This window comes from Exophiala spinifera, assembly GCF_000836115.1.
Source record: "Exophiala spinifera strain CBS 89968 unplaced genomic scaffold supercont1.4, whole genome shotgun sequence".
Classification (NCBI taxonomy): domain Eukaryota; kingdom Fungi; phylum Ascomycota; class Eurotiomycetes; order Chaetothyriales; family Herpotrichiellaceae; genus Exophiala; species Exophiala spinifera.
Genome location: NW_015622516.1, coordinates 651,825 through 668,812, shown reverse-complemented (window position 1 = coordinate 668,812; position 16,988 = coordinate 651,825). Strand labels below are relative to the sequence as shown.

Here is a 16,988-nt window from a genome sequence, read left to right as displayed (position 1 = left end):
GAATGCAACGTGATGAAGGACGAACAGCATGTCCAAAAGGGCGTATGGCTGAGTTCCATCAGGACGACAGCGCATCGGGATCATCTGGTTTGTGGTTGGTGCCCAGAGATTCCAGTGATTGTTGAAGCAGAGCGATCTTCGACAGCACCAAAGCCACGTTGTCGAAGGGCTTGTCTCCGGCGATCGCGTCGTCAGAATCTCGTGGACTGTGGATGACTAGTCGATTAGGGGCGTGTACAACTGGCGGAGATGTAACGCAAACGACAGACAAGGCAAAGTATTGGCCCCAGCAATAACAACCAAGCCTTCCCAGGAATCCAAGCTCGGATTTCCATGCTCCGAAACATGAGAAGAAGTCTTCGTGAGTGCTGGTGGAGATGTATTTGGGCTTGCGTTGGACTGCGGACCAGGTAAGTCTTCGGCAGCCAAAAAGTACATCTTTTCACCACCACAGGCGCTTCTCACCCGATAGTGTGAGGAACTGAGGCTTGGTGACTCTTGTTCCGTCCAAAATTGTCGAATCTCAGGCTGCAGTCTTCGTGAGAGTTAGTGGAAAGGCTTGTGGCTTGCCCTGGACAGGCGGCCAATCCTGCGGTAGCCCAGTCGGCAAAGGACCTTTAAGTACGTATGTCCTTTTGTCACCACAATGCTTCTCAATCAGTCGGAGGAGGAGCTCAGTACCGATTGCTCGTTGGCGTACCAAGCCCTCAGGAAGCAGTAGGTGAATGGGCAACCAGGCGCCAGGTTTGTCGCACGAGGCTACGTGAGGTACGTATACATAGCTACCTACCTACGTACCTACATACCTATAGGTACACATTTTGGCACTTGATTCGTATCATTCATCTCCAGCAAAGGTACATAGGTACTTACCTACCTTCACTATGCAGGGAAACGCCCGCTCAATACAAACTCCCCAAAACTTACACTCATAAACCTTCATTGCCAGACTCGCTCTTGTTCTTGAGTCGATTCAGAATACTTGAACTTCGGTTCCGATTCTCATGTCCAACCGTCAAGGCTCTGAGTCTGAGCGGACTGAGACCACCACCACCACCTCCATCAGGGGTCAATCCGCTTTCAAGTTTGCCAATATGTGCCATGAGAGCCGTGTTTTCTTTTTGCAGCTCGCCGATTTGACGAGTAAAAATTTCTTGCTCCTTTTTCAGAATCTCGACTTCTGCTCTGGCCTCGTCTCGTTCCCGCGTGAGGCGAACTTTTTCGTCCTTCTCGCTCTGCTTCCGCTGCTTCTCAGCCAGTTTCTTCGCCTGCTTCTTCTTTTTCTGTTCCAGCTTGGCCACTTCTTTTTCGTACTTTTCTTCGTGTTTCTTGAGCTCCTTTGCGTGCTTGACATGTGCCTTTTGGACCGCCTCGTGCTCTTTTTCGTGATGTTTCGAAGCTTGACTCGACAATTTTTCACGCTGTTGAGCAAATTTCGAGTCCAGGGCTGCTTTGCGTTCTGCGAGCTTCGCAAGCTCTTTATCATGTTGCGAGACTAATTGACTTTCCGTGGTATTCTCAGATAAAGATTTTGAAGAAATCGAGGGATCCTCATCCGAAGTCACGTGTGAAGTCAAGTGTGAATCTGCGGACGCGAATGACAGTGTTGAAACAGTTGAAGAAGCGTCGTCATTGTCTTGGTCTTCATTTGATTGAGAGTGCTGGGACTCAGCCGGTGTCGCTTCTGATGCGGGACTGGTCAGTGGAGGAAAGTTGGGTATATGATCCTTCACCACTTGAGGTGTGTTATGCTTGAGCGTCTCCGCGACTGTCGCCACGAGGCCCGAAGACGACGGTAATAGCCGCTCTGAATCCACAGCCTCGGCTTTTGGTGTTGATGCTTCTTCATGCTCCCTGACACCGGCTAGAGTGCCATTTGCTTCCCAGCTCGCGAAACTCTCCTTGCGATGACCGTGAGGTCTTGACGGAGAATTGTCCAGGAAGTCGTCAGCTTCTTCTCTCTGACATGCCCAGTCAAGGAATTTAAGCGCATCAGCACAGATGCTTCCTGGAGTACCTCTCTCAACCATGAAACGAGGAACGCTGCCGCCAGGATCGCTCCGGGTAACCATGATCCACTCCACAGGGTGATCTTCAGGGTCATACTGTTGGTTGGAATGTGGTGTAGGACTTGAACTGAGAGCCGCGCTGACTGTTGCGCCCCTTTTCCTGCCAGGAGAGAGGTCCCGGCCCAAAGATCCATGTGTGTCAACTTGCAGGTGCTGGTTGTCATGTAGATGGTCGGAAGTCTGATGCTTCTCAGCACTTTGTTTCGACACTTCCTTCTCCAATGATTCCTCATGGCGGCCCAGATGACTTAGATCCGTAGAGGAGGTAGAGGTTTTAAGTTTCCGAGGAATTTCACGAATGAACTCTACTGATTCATACTGGCCTCTAATGAAGCCGTTTCCAGGTTGGGTCTCGGGGTGATTGCAGGGTTTGGAAATGATCATGTAGTGTCGGGGAGGTAGTTCGTGGGAATCGTCATGCTGTTTGAGGGCCTTTGACGAAGTGACCAGCAGCGTTACAAAGTCCCGGGGCGTTGTTGGCCCTGGAAACTGTGCACTGAGCCGGTAGACCTCTACCTTGCCTCTGTTCGGCACGCCTATTTCTTCGACTTTTTGATCTGCGCCAATGCCTCTGATGTTGCCTTCCCCCGGAGCACCCTGTACAGCTAATGAGGTAGGAAACTCTCGTTCGAACCCTCTCTTGAACCTACTGAAGCCTAAGCCTTCATGGACGCTCCTTCGCGCAAACCATGAACCTTTCCCGTCTTTGCTGCTGGCTTTGTAAACGGAGATCCCCAAGGGATTCTCTTTGGCAGACAGCTTGATTGGCTTTCCCCATTCTTTCTGTAAAGCTGCATACTCGGACGGCGGAGGCGGGCTTCGGGCTGATGAGGGTCTGATTTCGGAGGCACTAGAGGCTATCGAACCTGTCGTTTGCGCGCGATGGCGGTGGGAAGGTTCAGGGTCAGGGATTGGAATAGACTCGATGACGGTTTGCGCCTGTGAGAAGAGGTCGGCCAGAAAGGGATCTAACTCATCAGGGTCCTGCGGGATATCAGACCAGTCGCACGGTGCAAGAGCCTTCAAGGCCGAGTGCAGAGAAGACATTCTCGTTTGGAATGCTCGTCAGGTCTCGAGAGCGAGAAAGGCACGACTCCTCAGTCGGAAGAGCGATGCAGCCAGAAGAGCGACATAGAGAGGGTCACGCAAGAGACAGGAGAGACGCAATGGCGGAACAGTTGGTTTGTAGGAGAGCAACAGACTCCGCCAGTCAAAGCATTGGCACACTCATGATGACTGAGCATCTGGATTGCTACAAAGAGTAAAAGTCAAGAAGCTGAAGATGCATATGCGGGACAATACGAGCAGCACATCGGAAAGCAGTAATGAGTGACGCTGTTGCGGAAGAGCAGGAAACGAGATACCACAGCGTCATAGTCTTAACTAAGAGAGACGGGTGAGTGGCTGACTTTCGTCTTTGCCGAGCCTCCTCTACCGTACGAGAACTGGCGCCACTCGTGCAGTATGCAGTATGGTATTGGCCCATGCACGGGCTCGCCAGGCCTAGAAGGCCAACCCACTGTCTGGCCTTCTAGGGGAGCCCAAGGGAGCCCAAGGGAGCCCAGAGAACCCAGGGCATGACTAAGTGCCGAAGCCCGGTGCCCCAGCTAAGGCGATGCCCTCACACCACGCTCCTCGGATGCTCGGAAAGCAGATATCTACTGGAGAGCTGCAGGATTAAAAGCAGAGCGATGGAGAAAGATGTTCACATTTGTTTGGGAATTATCTTTATGTATCGAGCACAAAATGTGTCTTGATGTGCCAGCATCCGATTCCTCGTCCACTCAATGGACTGTAAGGCTTCCTCGACTCCAGGTCGAAGATATAGGAGATGACCCTATATACCACACTTCATCGTCTTCGCCAACTCGATAGGACAACTCTCATGGCCTTCCACAACAGTCACAGACTTTGTGATGGCTGTCACCTCTGCCACAGGCATAGTGTAACTTCCAGCCAACGACTCGTCCCACGAAGCCAGCAAAGAGACGTCCTGCAGTACGGCACCGAATATCGCATACCAGTTGCGACAACCCAGCACCGTGTCGGTGTTCAGATCTTGAATTGTTGGCAACCGGTGACAACGACTCTCTGATCCGAACGGCGGTTCCGCATTCAAGCGACTCCCGCCCCGACTGAAATAAGAAATCAGTGCATATATCCCAAACCTCCCAATGGCACCAGCCGCGAGGCTTTCCGTTTCTTGCGAAAAATGCGGGACTGTATCCAACCCAGGGATATCATACATATGCCATCCAGTCGACCTGCGCTGTGGTATGCTCGAAACATTCCCAAATCCCAAAACAAAGCAGAAGGAAAAGCAGATCAAAATCAAAATCACCACGCTTGCTGCAGAACCCAACACCGTGCCCCGTACCGTATTATTCCCAAATAGTCCCATGTCAAATGCAGAGTGGTATCCTTGTGTCGCTAAAATCAAGATCAAGAACTCCAATGGTGATGCTCAAGACTATATATTTCCCGCTTGCTTTTGTCGCCGTCTCTTTTCGGAAGGCTGCCGTATCAAGAGCGCTGTTGTCTGGTATCATATGGTGCAGTGGAAAAGCAACATCAACAGCGACTGTTCATCGTCACATGGCCGTCGCAAAGGGCATCGTGTATTCTTGATAACGGTCCCACCCGAATGTGCTCAGACTTGCAGATGTACTGCAGGGTTGTTGAGTCAACATACTCGGGAGAGGGAGAGGTGCGAAGGATGGTGCAGTAGACGGCGTGTTGTAGGCTGGAGAGCTGTAATATTGCGGAGCGCTGTAAGCAGCCGAAGAGTACGGCTGGCTGAAGGAAGGTGTCGGTGATGGCAGCTGAATGTCGTGCATGCCCACGCCTGTCCACATGTTCTGATTCGAGTCACAGGACGAGACTGGACTTGGGCTCGACGGGATAATCTTCCACGCCTCAACAGGCGCCGGCTGGATGGCCTGCATATGTTGCGATGGCCACCACTGTTCGGCGCCTGTCGAGCTCGGGAGCAGGGGAGTCGGGCGGACGACATCCACGATCCTTGGTGGAGGAGGCAGAAGTGGCACGTAGAGCCCCATGATGGCAGCGCGAACCTCGTCGCTCCGCCCACACAGGAGTTCACCCGCACCGTCTTCCTCCATGCCCTCCAAGGCATGGACATTCGTCCGATAGACAAACTTGTTGGCAGCTTGGACAAACTCCTCCTGCAATTTTTTCAGCTGTGCTTCCTTCTCGGACCACGACCAGGTCTTTGCGGCGGTGTCGATGGAAAAGACATCTCTATGATAATCGACCAGCGAATCAATTGTGTCTTGGGTAAGCTTGAAGGCGACCTCGTTCTGTGAGACCATGTCGACGTGGACGACGTAGGCTTCGACGGAAATTAGTTGGTAGTTGAACATGGCTTCCACCAGCGGATTCGAGTCTGTCCGTAAGTCGGCTTCCGGTGCCTTGGGCACCATGATGGCACATAGAGACCAGATGGCATCCGGCGACGAGAGCGTCTCGGTCAGACACCTCGTGTGTTGCGGGACACTGTTGAGCGGGCGCTTGATCTTGTTGATTCTCTTGAGGGTTGCCGTCAACCACGGTTCCACTTTGGTGTTGAGCACCACATTGCACGTCGATCGCGGAGCAAAGGCCGCAGCAGAGGCGGGTAATAGTATTGTCGGCATTATGAGTTCGTGATTGATCTGATTCGATTTCTGGGTTTTTCTATCGTAGCGTCGTCGTCTCTGACGGGAACATGTACGGGGCCTGCAGGGAGATGAGTCGGATGGCCCAGCAGGCAGAAGCGGAGGGTGAGCAGAAGTCAATGAAACACTAAGAGACTGGGTTATTTGGTTGTTCGTGCGAATGTGAAGGCGGTCCCAACGAGGGAATGGCGTGCGCGCCTTGAGGAGAGAAAGAGAGAACGGGGGCGACGGAGTATTGATGGGATTTTCAGGGCAGCGGCAGAAGGAGAGGGAGAGGGCGGAAATGGCGGGGATGGACCAAAGAGGCAAAGAAGGGTGGTATAAGAAGGAGGAGAGAGCCGTACCTTATATTGCGAGGATCGTGAGTAAAAAGCGCCAGTAGAGGCCTTGATAGGCTGGACGAGGAAGAGCTAAAGATGGGACCTGGCGCAGCAGCCGATACCTGTGTATGCAGTGGGATGGAGTCAGTCTTCAGAGACTTTTCAGGTATCTTAAGTATCTACGGGACTGCGAGAGCCTGGACGAGGAGGAGATCATCGTAGGCAGCGTGTCCCAGTATGCAGTACCTTCTCCGGCGACAGGCGAAAGGCGAGAGGCGAAGGCAAAAGGCGCACGCAACGAGAACGAGGCGCAGACGTTGTGCATGCATTTCGACTTCTCTTTTGCTGGAGTGACCGAAATCTCCATCTCAGAGCCTGCACGATTCCCACCTGCAGGATGCACACAGTATGTACATACGCTAGACAGAGTGAGTAGCCGAGCGAGAAAGGGCCCATGTCCCTGTCCATGGCTAATCTTCCCGTATTCATCGCTTGTTCCAACCACTGCACCGAGTCCCAAGGCACCTTATGTTCATGACCATCTTCATCACGTACAATACGGAGGACAGACACTCGCACTCTCACACTCTCTTCTCCATCTCCACTTCGTCGACCAGCAGGACAATACCGTACCCACGGTCGTGGTCAGATGCCAGGTGATACGAACAACTTGACCTACAGCAGAAGCAGGACTCTGTCTGACCCGGTTCCGGCGGCGACGACCTATAGAACGAGTACTCCTCCAGCACTTCCCGTTGCTGCACCCGCGCTATGTCTGCAGCTTGCATATACGCTACTGCACCTCCTGGTCAACTTTGGCCGCTGCTGAACATTGTTTGCAGCCGGTCCGGCGTCCACTTTCCAGCTGAACCCATGGCGGATTTCTCTCATCATCATCATCAGCTTCATCATTTTGCGACCAGGCCTGAAGATTGTTAGCCCCCCCGCGTATGCAAGATCAGCAGTGCCGTCTGGCCCAGTGAACCCTTTGGACTTTTGCCTTCCTTGTCTTCTCACTGGTGGCATCCTTTTACTTCCGAGGCTGCTGGAAATCATCGTCTGATTGCCAATATCCGATATTGACATCGTTTTGGTCAACTTCATCAAACACTGGCCAGCCAGCAATGTCCACAGGCCACGAATGGCTGGCGTTGACTTTGATCACCGAAGCCGCCTGGTCCGTGGACACTCGGGTGGCCCCGAGCGATGCGTGGATTGTGCTTTCCAGAAGGACCAAATTATCCGAAAACGCTTCTAGATTCCCTAATCCTGGCTTCTGGATTGCTTCGTAAACGCATGCTACATCTTTCGCAATCTTACCGCCGTTCAATCAACCACGTCCCATGATGCCGAGAGGTCAAAAGGTTTGCATGCTTCCGCAATGCGTGAAACGAACCTTTGCCTAGTCTCTCTTGCCATTGTCCGAGGCGCGAGGGGGAATGTCCTGGACTGCAATCGTAGTTGGTGCTTTTGGAGGAACTCCTCTCCAGAGTTTGCGTCCTCTCCTGACCCCGAGGCTTGGCTGGCGGTCTCAAAACACCACGCAAAGATATACAGTCACGAATACCATTTGCAGACACAGAATTGTGGTACATTTTCTGCTCGTTTCAGGAACGTGAGCGAACCCTTCGGCCCTTCCCAAGCGTCGAAGAAATTCGGCGAAGGAGCATCGAAAGATTCATCTCACCCCCAACGGGCATGTCTGATAGTGGGAGGGTGGCAAATGCAGCATAACCAGTCATTGGCATCTGGGGGCTGGTCGTTGTGAATCCGCCTGAGCTAGGAGCGGCCAACATCTGAGGTGATCCTCGTAAGATAGGCACTTCTGCACATGCATTGGTCGCATGCAGTGGGACCCAGCGCCGCCCGCTAAGTCTACATCCCTGCTACACGGTTTTATTGGTTGCTGCGACTTTACAGACTTGCCCTCGCCGAGTCCTCATGTGAGGGGAATCTATAGGGATTTCGATGTTTATCCGCAAGTAACCCTCGAAAACTATATACAAGTCGCAGCAGCCGCCGACAAGACAGCTTTGTGGGTTGTGATGGGTGTTTCAGAGGATGTTCCCAAACGGTGACTGACAAGATGACGACGACGACAGTGGTACCGACAAATGCAGCTGCCGGGGACCCAGACGAGGATCAGCGGCTGGGGAGGACGACATGGGCTGCATCTCGCGTACACGCCGTGCAGATTCGTGTTTTCATGCCGGCAATACCGGTTGAGGCGCCAGAGCGAACGACGTCGCCACCTGTGGCACAGCGAAGCATTGTGGCAGTGCCATGTCTATTCTGGGCTGTTGACCGGAATAACCGATGCCAATAGTCACGTGTGAAAGACACCTTCAATCCACTCTGAATGCGCCGAGCACCGGAGAATAGTATTGCCGGCGAAGGTTCTTGTTCATTGCGGTCTTGCAGACATGACTTTTGTGCATCTTGACGCCAAAGCTATCTGCACGAGTGGGAGTACTAAGCCGGCGTGAATTGATGTCCTCCATGTTGCCCTCAGACCTCACCTTTCCAATGGCAATATTACCCGGGTACTTCTGCCAGTTTCTCTGTCCTAGAAGATTGCGTTGAACGGCCTATTGATCCCCGATGTCAGCTGAGCTGAGCGGAGCGTCGCAACCGGATCAGCTCAAGCGAGGACTTACGCACCTACGAAGACAGATGGATGTGCGGTTCAACGATCCACATCGATGCCCTTCCAGTGGACAATACCATGCTTTGGGACGGCAACCTGGTGGCACATCAGCTCTTTTGTCTTGGACGCTTCACTGACGTCGCTATTTTACCGTGTTAAGGCAAAGTATCCTGCTGTGCCGTTGTGACACACATTTCGCACCCATCGCATGGGTTTGGATGCACACACCATGTACCCGGACACATTGGGAATGCTGTCAGTTGAGAGAGAACAGCGTCTACAGAGAAGGCGCATTTCCAGGGTGAATCCTGTCCTTCCCAAAACTTTTGACACGAGTGACACCTCTGTGCGACCATGAAGAATTGGTCCATCAGCAAAGCCTTGCTCCTCGACACGTCTCGATGCTGCCATAAATCATCAATGAATCGTTTTGTTCATTGACATCAGGCCCGCCTTGGAGCCGCTCCGCGCAAGTGCTAGATGCGAGTCCCATGCTCATGCCTTGCGGAGGCTCTGCACTGAGTAATGGCGACTGTGTGAAATTGGCTTTCTATAATTATGAGGCTGCACTGCTTACCTAGGTATGTAGGTACTGGACAGGCACCGCTCCCAAGTTCATGCAAGATCGCCTCCCAAAAGCAAGGTTGGGAGAAAGGAGGACAACCCTCTCGAAATGACCCCTTTTAGTAGCAGCCTTGCAAGCTTACCTATAATCTAGGTGACCACTAAGTGACTACCAGGTGCACAAGGCTAGTATCTGTGGTAGCAAGATCAGAATGTAAGGCTGACACTACAGCCTGATGGGCAAAAGGAGCAAACGGCAGATCATGATTTATTTTTAGCACATATGGCTACAGCTTTAGATTCGGCCTTCCGGGCTACTCGAAGGGGCTAGGGCCAGTAGTTAGGGGCAGGAGTATCTCAGCGGAAAGGGCTTGCTGGAGGACTGGAGACTGGCTGCGCGTAGGGCTTAGAGTGCTTGGAAAGTCGGAGGTTTCTCTCCCGGGCCCCGACGTTGAACTGCACCGTCACTCCAGCTGAAGTGTTCTTTTTCGGTATCAGCTTCAAGAATCGGTCACGCCTGGTTGTTTGTATCTTCGACACGTTCTCTCGGTTTAAACCACTCTTCTTCAGCTTCTCTGCAAGTGTTGCTTTCTGTAAACTACATTCATAATAGCTTCGACATCATTCGGGGTTATCCTGCTGTCAGCTTGGGGGATAGACATAACAACACTTCTTAGCTGTCATTTCGGTCGACTACAGACACTAGACTCTCCTTTATCACAACCGGCTGTCACAATCGTCTTTGAATTCTCTCGAAGATGCCTGGCTATCTGAGACCTACTCTGAAAGTGGCCGGTGTCGCTGCTGCCGGTGCCGGACTGGCCTTCAGCGGATATCGACACTACAACTCGACATCCTTCTTTTTCACCCCGGTTCACGCCGAGACTCTCCCATCAGACTCTCGAGCTGCTCTGAAGAAAATGGAGTGGAAGGGCTTCACTGAACTGAAGCTTCAGAGCTCGGAGATGGTCAACCACAATGTCAAGCGATTGACATTTGCCCTGTCAGATGATGAATCCATTACTGGCATTTCACCCATCAGTGTGTTTTGAAATCGCAATTTTCCTCTGCTCTATCCTCTTACTAACCCACTGGCAGCATCTCTGTTGACCCAACATACTCCGGAAGGTGCCTGGATTCCTGTCTTCAGACCGTACACCCCAGTGAGTGACAATGGTAGGTTTATCTCCCCACCCCTGTCCGGATTGATTAGCTGACCGACGTAGATCTCCCTGGGACCGTCACCTTCCTGGTCAAGAAGTATCCAAATGGCAAGGGCTCCGGCAAGATGCATTCCCTGCAGCCTGGTGATTCGATGAAATTCAAGCCACTCCACGAGTTTGACTACAAACCCAACCAATTTTCTGCAATCACCTGTATCGCTGGTGGCTCGGGCATCACTCCAATCTATCAACTCACTCGTAATATCCTCAACAACCCAGAGGACAAGACGAAAATCACCCTGGTTTATGCCAACAATACCGAAGAGGATATCCTGCTGAAGAAGGAATTCGACGAACTCGCTCAGAAGTATCCTGAACGCTTTACCAGGTCCTATGTCGTCAGCAAAACCACCCCGCAGAACGAGGCATCATACGAAACAGGGTACGTTAACAAGGCACTACTCAGCAAAGTCATGCCGCACAAGATGAACGAACGAAACATCAAAGTCCTTGTGAGCGGACCTCCGCCAATGATTGAAAGCGTTGCTGGAGCCAAGGGCGGCTTCGGTTGGACCCAAGGCAGCCTTGGAGGCATTCTCGGCGAACTGGGATACACCAAGGAAGAAGTGCACAAGTTTTAGAAAGCGAGTGGGTGTCTCGTGTAGTGGAAGGAGAACTCTTTGTATCCGTAGAGTGTAAATATTTTTAGAAGCGAGCATAGTAGACCATCATTTTTTGGCGTATCGAAACTCATCTCTGAAGATGCCCACAAACAGACTTGTACTTATCGAGTGTGGCTGGCGTTTGCTGTTGAACTAATCCTTCGTCGCGGAGACGGTGTACTGTGCAGGTACTTATTCATATACGGCTGACTAATACGAGTGTCTGTCGCGTGCGTTCGTGGTCGGTCGAACTCATCCGCTAGCGAGGTATCGGCAGGAGTTTGACGGGGACAGTTCTCTTGAGTCCCATACGCGCATTCTTATCTCCCCGCGGCTTTACCATTGATACTCCATCGCAGACACACTATCACCGCCTCTCGTCCGAATCCTGTGTCTTGACTTATTGCGTAGGAGACTCGGGCCGGGATGGAATGGGAAGGAATCCACTAGCAGTTCTCTACTTTGTCTGAGCGCCCTGTACGTCTCTTTCTGGTCTACGCGTGGCCCGCTACGAAGAGGAGGGTGACGTCTCCCAACCATGCAGGCTTTTGGTATGTCTCCTTCTCTTCCTCTCGATCCAAGCGGTAGCATGGGCTTTACATACACCCTCCTTGGTGGACGATGCTGCGAAAGCAAGCGCTGAACAATGTGACCTTTGTAGTTCCGAAGAATCGAAAGGTAATCTTCCCTTCGCTCTCACTCGGTAACCCCTCCACCCATCGCTGTGAGACATACTGATGGGTTTCCTGTATAGCCGAAATTCGATCTAACTCTTCGCATAATCGATCTGACCAATATCCCTCTAATCTACGGGACTGCCAGCGTACGATGGCATCTTCCGTCGTCAACCGCCGCGGAACATCGCGGACGCACCGACAAGGCCCCCATCCTCGAACACAGAGCGACATGGGATTACAGTAAGGAATTATCGGTGCGCCTGACCATTGATAAGACGGGCATGCTGCAAGAATGCGGCCTACACTTTGAGATTTTACAAGAGTTCCACGAGGGCGGAAGAGGCGGACGAGTACACCTCGGAAATGTCAAACTCAACTTGGCCGAATATGCACGTCTCCCGGAAGAAGCTATCACCGATCGTGACCCTCAAGAGGATAACGAGGACGACGGCATCACACGCAGATACCTCCTGCAAGACAGCAAAGTGAATAGCACTCTGAAAATCGGCATCAAGATGAAGCAGACGGAGGGGGACACGAATTTTATTGCTCCTCCGTTGAAGTCTGCCATGGTCATCGGTGGGATTGCTGGAGTTTTGACTGCCGAGGCCGGTGAAGGCGACGATATACCCAGCATTACGAGCAAGACCAGAGAGTTGTCGGAAGCACAGGATATCTATAGACGCACACTCGCCGCCACGTGGGCGTGCCAGTCCGGCGAACTACCGCCCGACAAACTCATCGAGGATCTGTTTGCTGGCGGTGATGGAGGTCGATTCTCTTCCACGGTGAACAATCCAGTGACCCGCCAGAGATTAGGCCTTCGGGACGATAGCAACAGCTCCTCGAGTGACGAGCCCAAGAGGCCTGAGACACCGCGAGACCAGCTCCTCACCCCGCATGCAGCCACCCAAGGAGGCCATAAGCGCACAGGCAGTCGAGAGTCGCCGAACGCCACTCCGACCATCCACAACAGCACAGTCAGTGGACGATCCAGCATAGACCAGCAGATGCAGGCAAGTCAGCAGGAGCATCAACGGAGACAACGGCATGACTCGGACGAGCACAGTGAGTTTGAATTGAGAGAGGATTTGAGAAGCTGGCAGGTACGCGTCAGGTGACTGACATGAGCTGTACTGGTCGTACGCTTTCTACTTGCCGCATATGGCTCAGCACCGTATGCCTTGGGTACGCGAGGCACGGCAAAGACTCGAACGAAGTGAAGCTCGCTGGGCCAACTTAGCCCATATCTACCCCGAGGATGACATCTTCCTCACCGAATTTTGCAGGCAGAACGCTACGCGCTCCCCAAAGACAGCCGAGCATTTTTAATCAGTGGTTTTTGCCTCAAAGGCTTAAAAGAGAGACAGAAGTGCCTGCTGATGCTTGGGACTTCCTGGGAGGGGCCTCGGTCTGTGGTTGGAACATATGCAGCGATACAGGCTGAAGATTCTCTACTGATGATATCTGCAGCCGTATGCTTGGTGATGGATTGTTGGTTCCGCAAAAATTTCAAAAGCTATGCAGTACAATCATGAACTTACGTTATCTGGTAATCTATGTTGATATCGTCTGACAGAAGGACGGGCACTTTGAGGACATTGAAAACAAGTCTGCATTTGGCTGTGTTATGGGGTTTGAAGAATCCGTCTTTGAGGCACCCTTTTCTACGAATTAACGAATGAATGCTCTGTCCTAACTAAATTTCATCTCTTCATTTGTTAGACCTGGGGAGGACGTGCCATCGCATGAATGTCGTTATCCGTTGCATATAGTCTGCCGTTAGAGGGAGGTGAGAATCAGAAGGCCAGATAAATTCGTTGTTTGAAGGCGAGTTCGTTGGCAAAGGCATGACACGAACTGCTACGGTCGAGCATTAGAGCGGCCAAGTGAGAAATTTTTTTTTTGGAGACGCTCACTCCACGTAACGGCATTTTGACCGCTTCTGCTCATCCCAGTGCTGCTGTTTCGTGGGCCACCAGGTTGTATTGCAGGTTCTCTCTTTAGATCCATGGCATGTTGAAACGTCTGGGCGCATCGGCTCACGTCTGTCTCAGATGTCAAAGGAAACAGATCAAAGAGAGTCTTCTTCGGCCTTCGAACAGACTCGGAGCCCCGATCACATCTGCGGCGAGAAGATGGCAGAGCAATGTCGCCGCCTCTGCCGTTCCTCCCCCTGTTGAGCAGGGCGATGACAATGGAGGAGACGAACATGAACCCTTTCCCCGTCGTCGGGAGGATTCCTCTCATACGAAAACCGCCTCTCCGCACAGAAATCGGCATCGAACGTCGATACGACATTGGAAACCCACCCGAACCGCAGAACTAGGCGTGAACTCGCTAGGGAAACCCGCCGAAATCCTGATTCTCCCCTCTACGGACCGCAAGATACCGCAGGTTCCGAAGGATGGAGGTGACAACAAGATCGTCAAGGCCATGATGCGGCAGGCCATTGACTTTGAGAAGCAGCCTCTCCAACTGCAAGAGTTGAAGACCAACATCGAGCAAGCCATGCGTCTGCTAGGCAAACAACGCGGTCAGCTGGAATACAGAGAGTGGAGCATGTTAAAGACACACTTGATGAAGGGGTTCACAAGAGACCATTTGAAGCACTATGTCATGTCCCACGCAGACCGCTTCAAGGATGGAATCGCATATGTCAGGGTCCTTGAAAGAGGTAAACTCCCTTTGACCAAGTTCATTGTGGAAGAAATCTGGGGCTTCACCATCCCGATCGCAGTGTTTGAAGATTCGGATCATTCAAAGAAAAATATCAAGGCTGAATTTCGAGCCGGGGATGAGATTTTGGACTACCTTTTAAACGATGAAGGCCAGCAGTTGAAGAAAATATCCGAATCTCATCAGGTCCAGATAGATGTCTTCCGATCACAGCAAAGGCTCCGTGTCCACGGAACAGCAACCAGGGTGAACTTGGCTTCGTCCATGATGGCTCGTCTCTTGAGAAGCTTCACTATCATCTCCATTCCCTTCACTAAGAAGTCTCTGAACGAAACATACGCCAATCCGGCTTTGCAAGCTCTTGTGAAGCCTTTCTTGAGATCCATCGAGCAAAAGTTTCACGTACGCATCATTCTGTACCCGAACTGCATTAACATCGTGCACCGCGATCGACCCAAGGCCGCCGACCATGCTCACAGAGAGATTCGACTGGCTGCTGAGAAGTTTTCTGAAGAAGGTCAACAGGTATTCTTGTACCATGAATCTTCGATGAGCGATACAGCCATGGCATCTTATCCGACACCGGCTGAACTGCCATGGGGCTTGCGTCAATTACCCTGGGCAAGGCTTGTAACATCAAAGACGCCTGCCAACTCCCACGAAGTGGGTCGTCCTCAAGCCGAAGTTGAGCCATCAGTCATTGATCATATTGAAAAGAGTTTACACAAAACTATACCTCTCCCTACTTCTCGCGAGACTTTGCACTGCGAATTTTCCGTCAAATTCGGGAAGGCATTATGTCAAGACTCTACAAATGTCGATTCTACTGCAGTTGTTGATGTTATGTCGAAGGCGATGCGTTCGCAACCGGCGGGTGTTTCATCAGAAAAGCTCACCGAGGCGAAGCAAGGGACAGAGGGGCATGGAAAACTATCCTCCTTCGGCGAATCGTGCTTTATCGGAGACATACCCTATCTAGCTCAGCAGCTTGCAACATTAAAGCTCTGGGAGCCACCGCAAAGGCACGATACTGAGGAGATCCGCCGAGACGGCTTGCTGACCTTACGCCTCGTCCTTGTGCCCATAACCAAGCCCAAGCAATACCCTAAATTTGAGGTTGTCATTGTCGCAGGCAAATCTCGAGATGGGAAAACAAGCTTATCACTACGCAGTATTGCTGCTGTTTTCTCCGAGAAATCCTGTACAGTCCTCTGTCCGAACCTAGAAGCTGATATGGAGGTCTCTGCACGGCTTAAACGGGACGTCTGGTATCCAGGCAAGCAGGATCCAACACCTTTTGACAAGTTGCTGCGCGACCTCAAAAATTACATATCCCGAGCTCAGAACCCGAATAGGGCTGACTGGGTTTTTGGGCCGTTTGTCAATCTGGGCTTCCCCAAACACTCGCCTGACTCTCTTGTTGTGAGTCAGCAGGGCATTGATGGTAAGATGCCGAGACACCAACATGAGACGGAGGTGACTGTGAGCAAGCAAGAATCTCCCTTTGAAAAAGTTGTATACATGTTGCAGAGCGTGGATGCCGTCGACGTCGATTCGAAGTCTATCTCAGTGTATGAGCAGGGCAGCGAGGGAAAGAATGAACTATGCTTGGAACATCTCACACTCACAGGCTCAAGCACAACTAAACAAGAACTTCGCTTGGCTACGCAGTCGTATTTGTCTCCACCGTCACTTGATAACCCCGACATTCGCCTCGTCACCCGAGCTGGTCTCGCGTTGGTGGAGCGACTGGGTAATGATCCCACCAAGACAAAGTCGTCTCAATTAGGTGATGACGTTCTGCTTCCTGAAGTCCCACATAACGCTATGACTTCAGCTTCTGGAGTCATTGAGACGACGAAGGTGAAAGATAGTCAGTCTCGTTCGAAAAAAGCCTCAGGCGGTGGATCCACAACAAAGAGATCCAAAGCCCCGAAGCGAGATCGAGGGAGAAGCGCCTTCAAGGGCACCAAGAAGAGTCCAGCGAAGCCAGCGCCTGAGAACGCCAAGCAGGTGAAAGAACAGTCCGAAGACGCTGTCGACAAGTTGGTGGGAAGATCAGAGGAGCCAGAGAAAGCGACGCCTAAGTCGAAAAAGGATCGAAAGTCGACAAGGACTCTGATCAAATCTTCCAAAGCTGCAAAGTCGAAGTCGAGGGCATCAGCTGCGAGTACAAAACCTAGCGTGAAGGCCGAGACCGAGACCGATTCATGAGCTAGTTTCAAAACATCAGCGAAACTGAGGTTGTATTTTTATGGGTCGAGACTTGAAATCGGGCGTCCACGAGGCAGCTTTGAAGATCTGCTGTACTGGATTGAAGAGTGTCTTGGCCTTGTGTGTATTATATACGTATATACCTAAGATCACATTTGTACTATATGAAGATCTGCCCGGTTCACACCTTCTGGTGAGGCTGGCTGTGAGTATGTAACATGGCGTGCAAATGTATACTACTCCCCATGGACAATTCTTCACACCGCGACCTCGACTTTGAATCGCTGCTGTGCGCAACCGCAGCCTCGTCGTCGCA

At 51.8% G+C, this 16,988-nt stretch overlaps 5 protein-coding genes across 5 annotated transcripts; 3 read left to right on the top strand and 2 right to left on the bottom strand.

Annotated features, from left to right (window-relative positions):
- Nucleotides 1–929: 929 nt before the first annotated feature.
- On the bottom strand, nucleotides 930–3,116 carry PV08_05427 (uncharacterized protein; the record flags this gene model as incomplete). The annotated part of the gene is made up of 1 exon (XM_016379770.1): nucleotides 930–3,116. One exon carries the CDS (start codon nucleotides 3,114–3,116, stop codon nucleotides 930–932), a length of 2,187 nt encoding a protein of 728 aa, XP_016235597.1.
- A 1,544-nt stretch (nucleotides 3,117–4,660) lies between these two features.
- On the bottom strand, nucleotides 4,661–5,725 carry PV08_05426 (uncharacterized protein; the record flags this gene model as incomplete). Its single annotated transcript, XM_016379769.1, has 1 exon — nucleotides 4,661–5,725. One exon carries the CDS (start codon nucleotides 5,723–5,725, stop codon nucleotides 4,661–4,663), a length of 1,065 nt encoding a protein of 354 aa, XP_016235596.1.
- A 4,310-nt stretch (nucleotides 5,726–10,035) lies between these two features.
- PV08_05425 (uncharacterized protein) lies at nucleotides 10,036–11,081 on the top strand (the record flags this gene model as incomplete). Its single annotated transcript, XM_016379768.1, has 3 exons — nucleotides 10,036–10,318; nucleotides 10,376–10,453; nucleotides 10,504–11,081. 3 exons carry the CDS (start codon nucleotides 10,036–10,038, stop codon nucleotides 11,079–11,081), a joined length of 939 nt encoding a protein of 312 aa, XP_016235595.1.
- Nucleotides 11,082–11,723: 642 nt separating this feature from the next.
- PV08_05424 (uncharacterized protein) lies at nucleotides 11,724–12,900 on the top strand (the record flags this gene model as incomplete). Its single annotated transcript, XM_016379767.1, has 2 exons — nucleotides 11,724–11,780; nucleotides 11,857–12,900. 2 exons carry the CDS (start codon nucleotides 11,724–11,726, stop codon nucleotides 12,898–12,900), a joined length of 1,101 nt encoding a protein of 366 aa, XP_016235594.1.
- Nucleotides 12,901–13,795: 895 nt separating this feature from the next.
- On the top strand, nucleotides 13,796–16,672 carry PV08_05423 (uncharacterized protein; the record flags this gene model as incomplete). Its single annotated transcript, XM_016379766.1, has 1 exon — nucleotides 13,796–16,672. The coding sequence occupies one exon, from the start codon at nucleotides 13,796–13,798 to the stop codon at nucleotides 16,670–16,672; it is 2,877 nt and encodes a 958-aa protein (XP_016235593.1).
- Nucleotides 16,673–16,988: the final 316 nt, after the last annotated feature.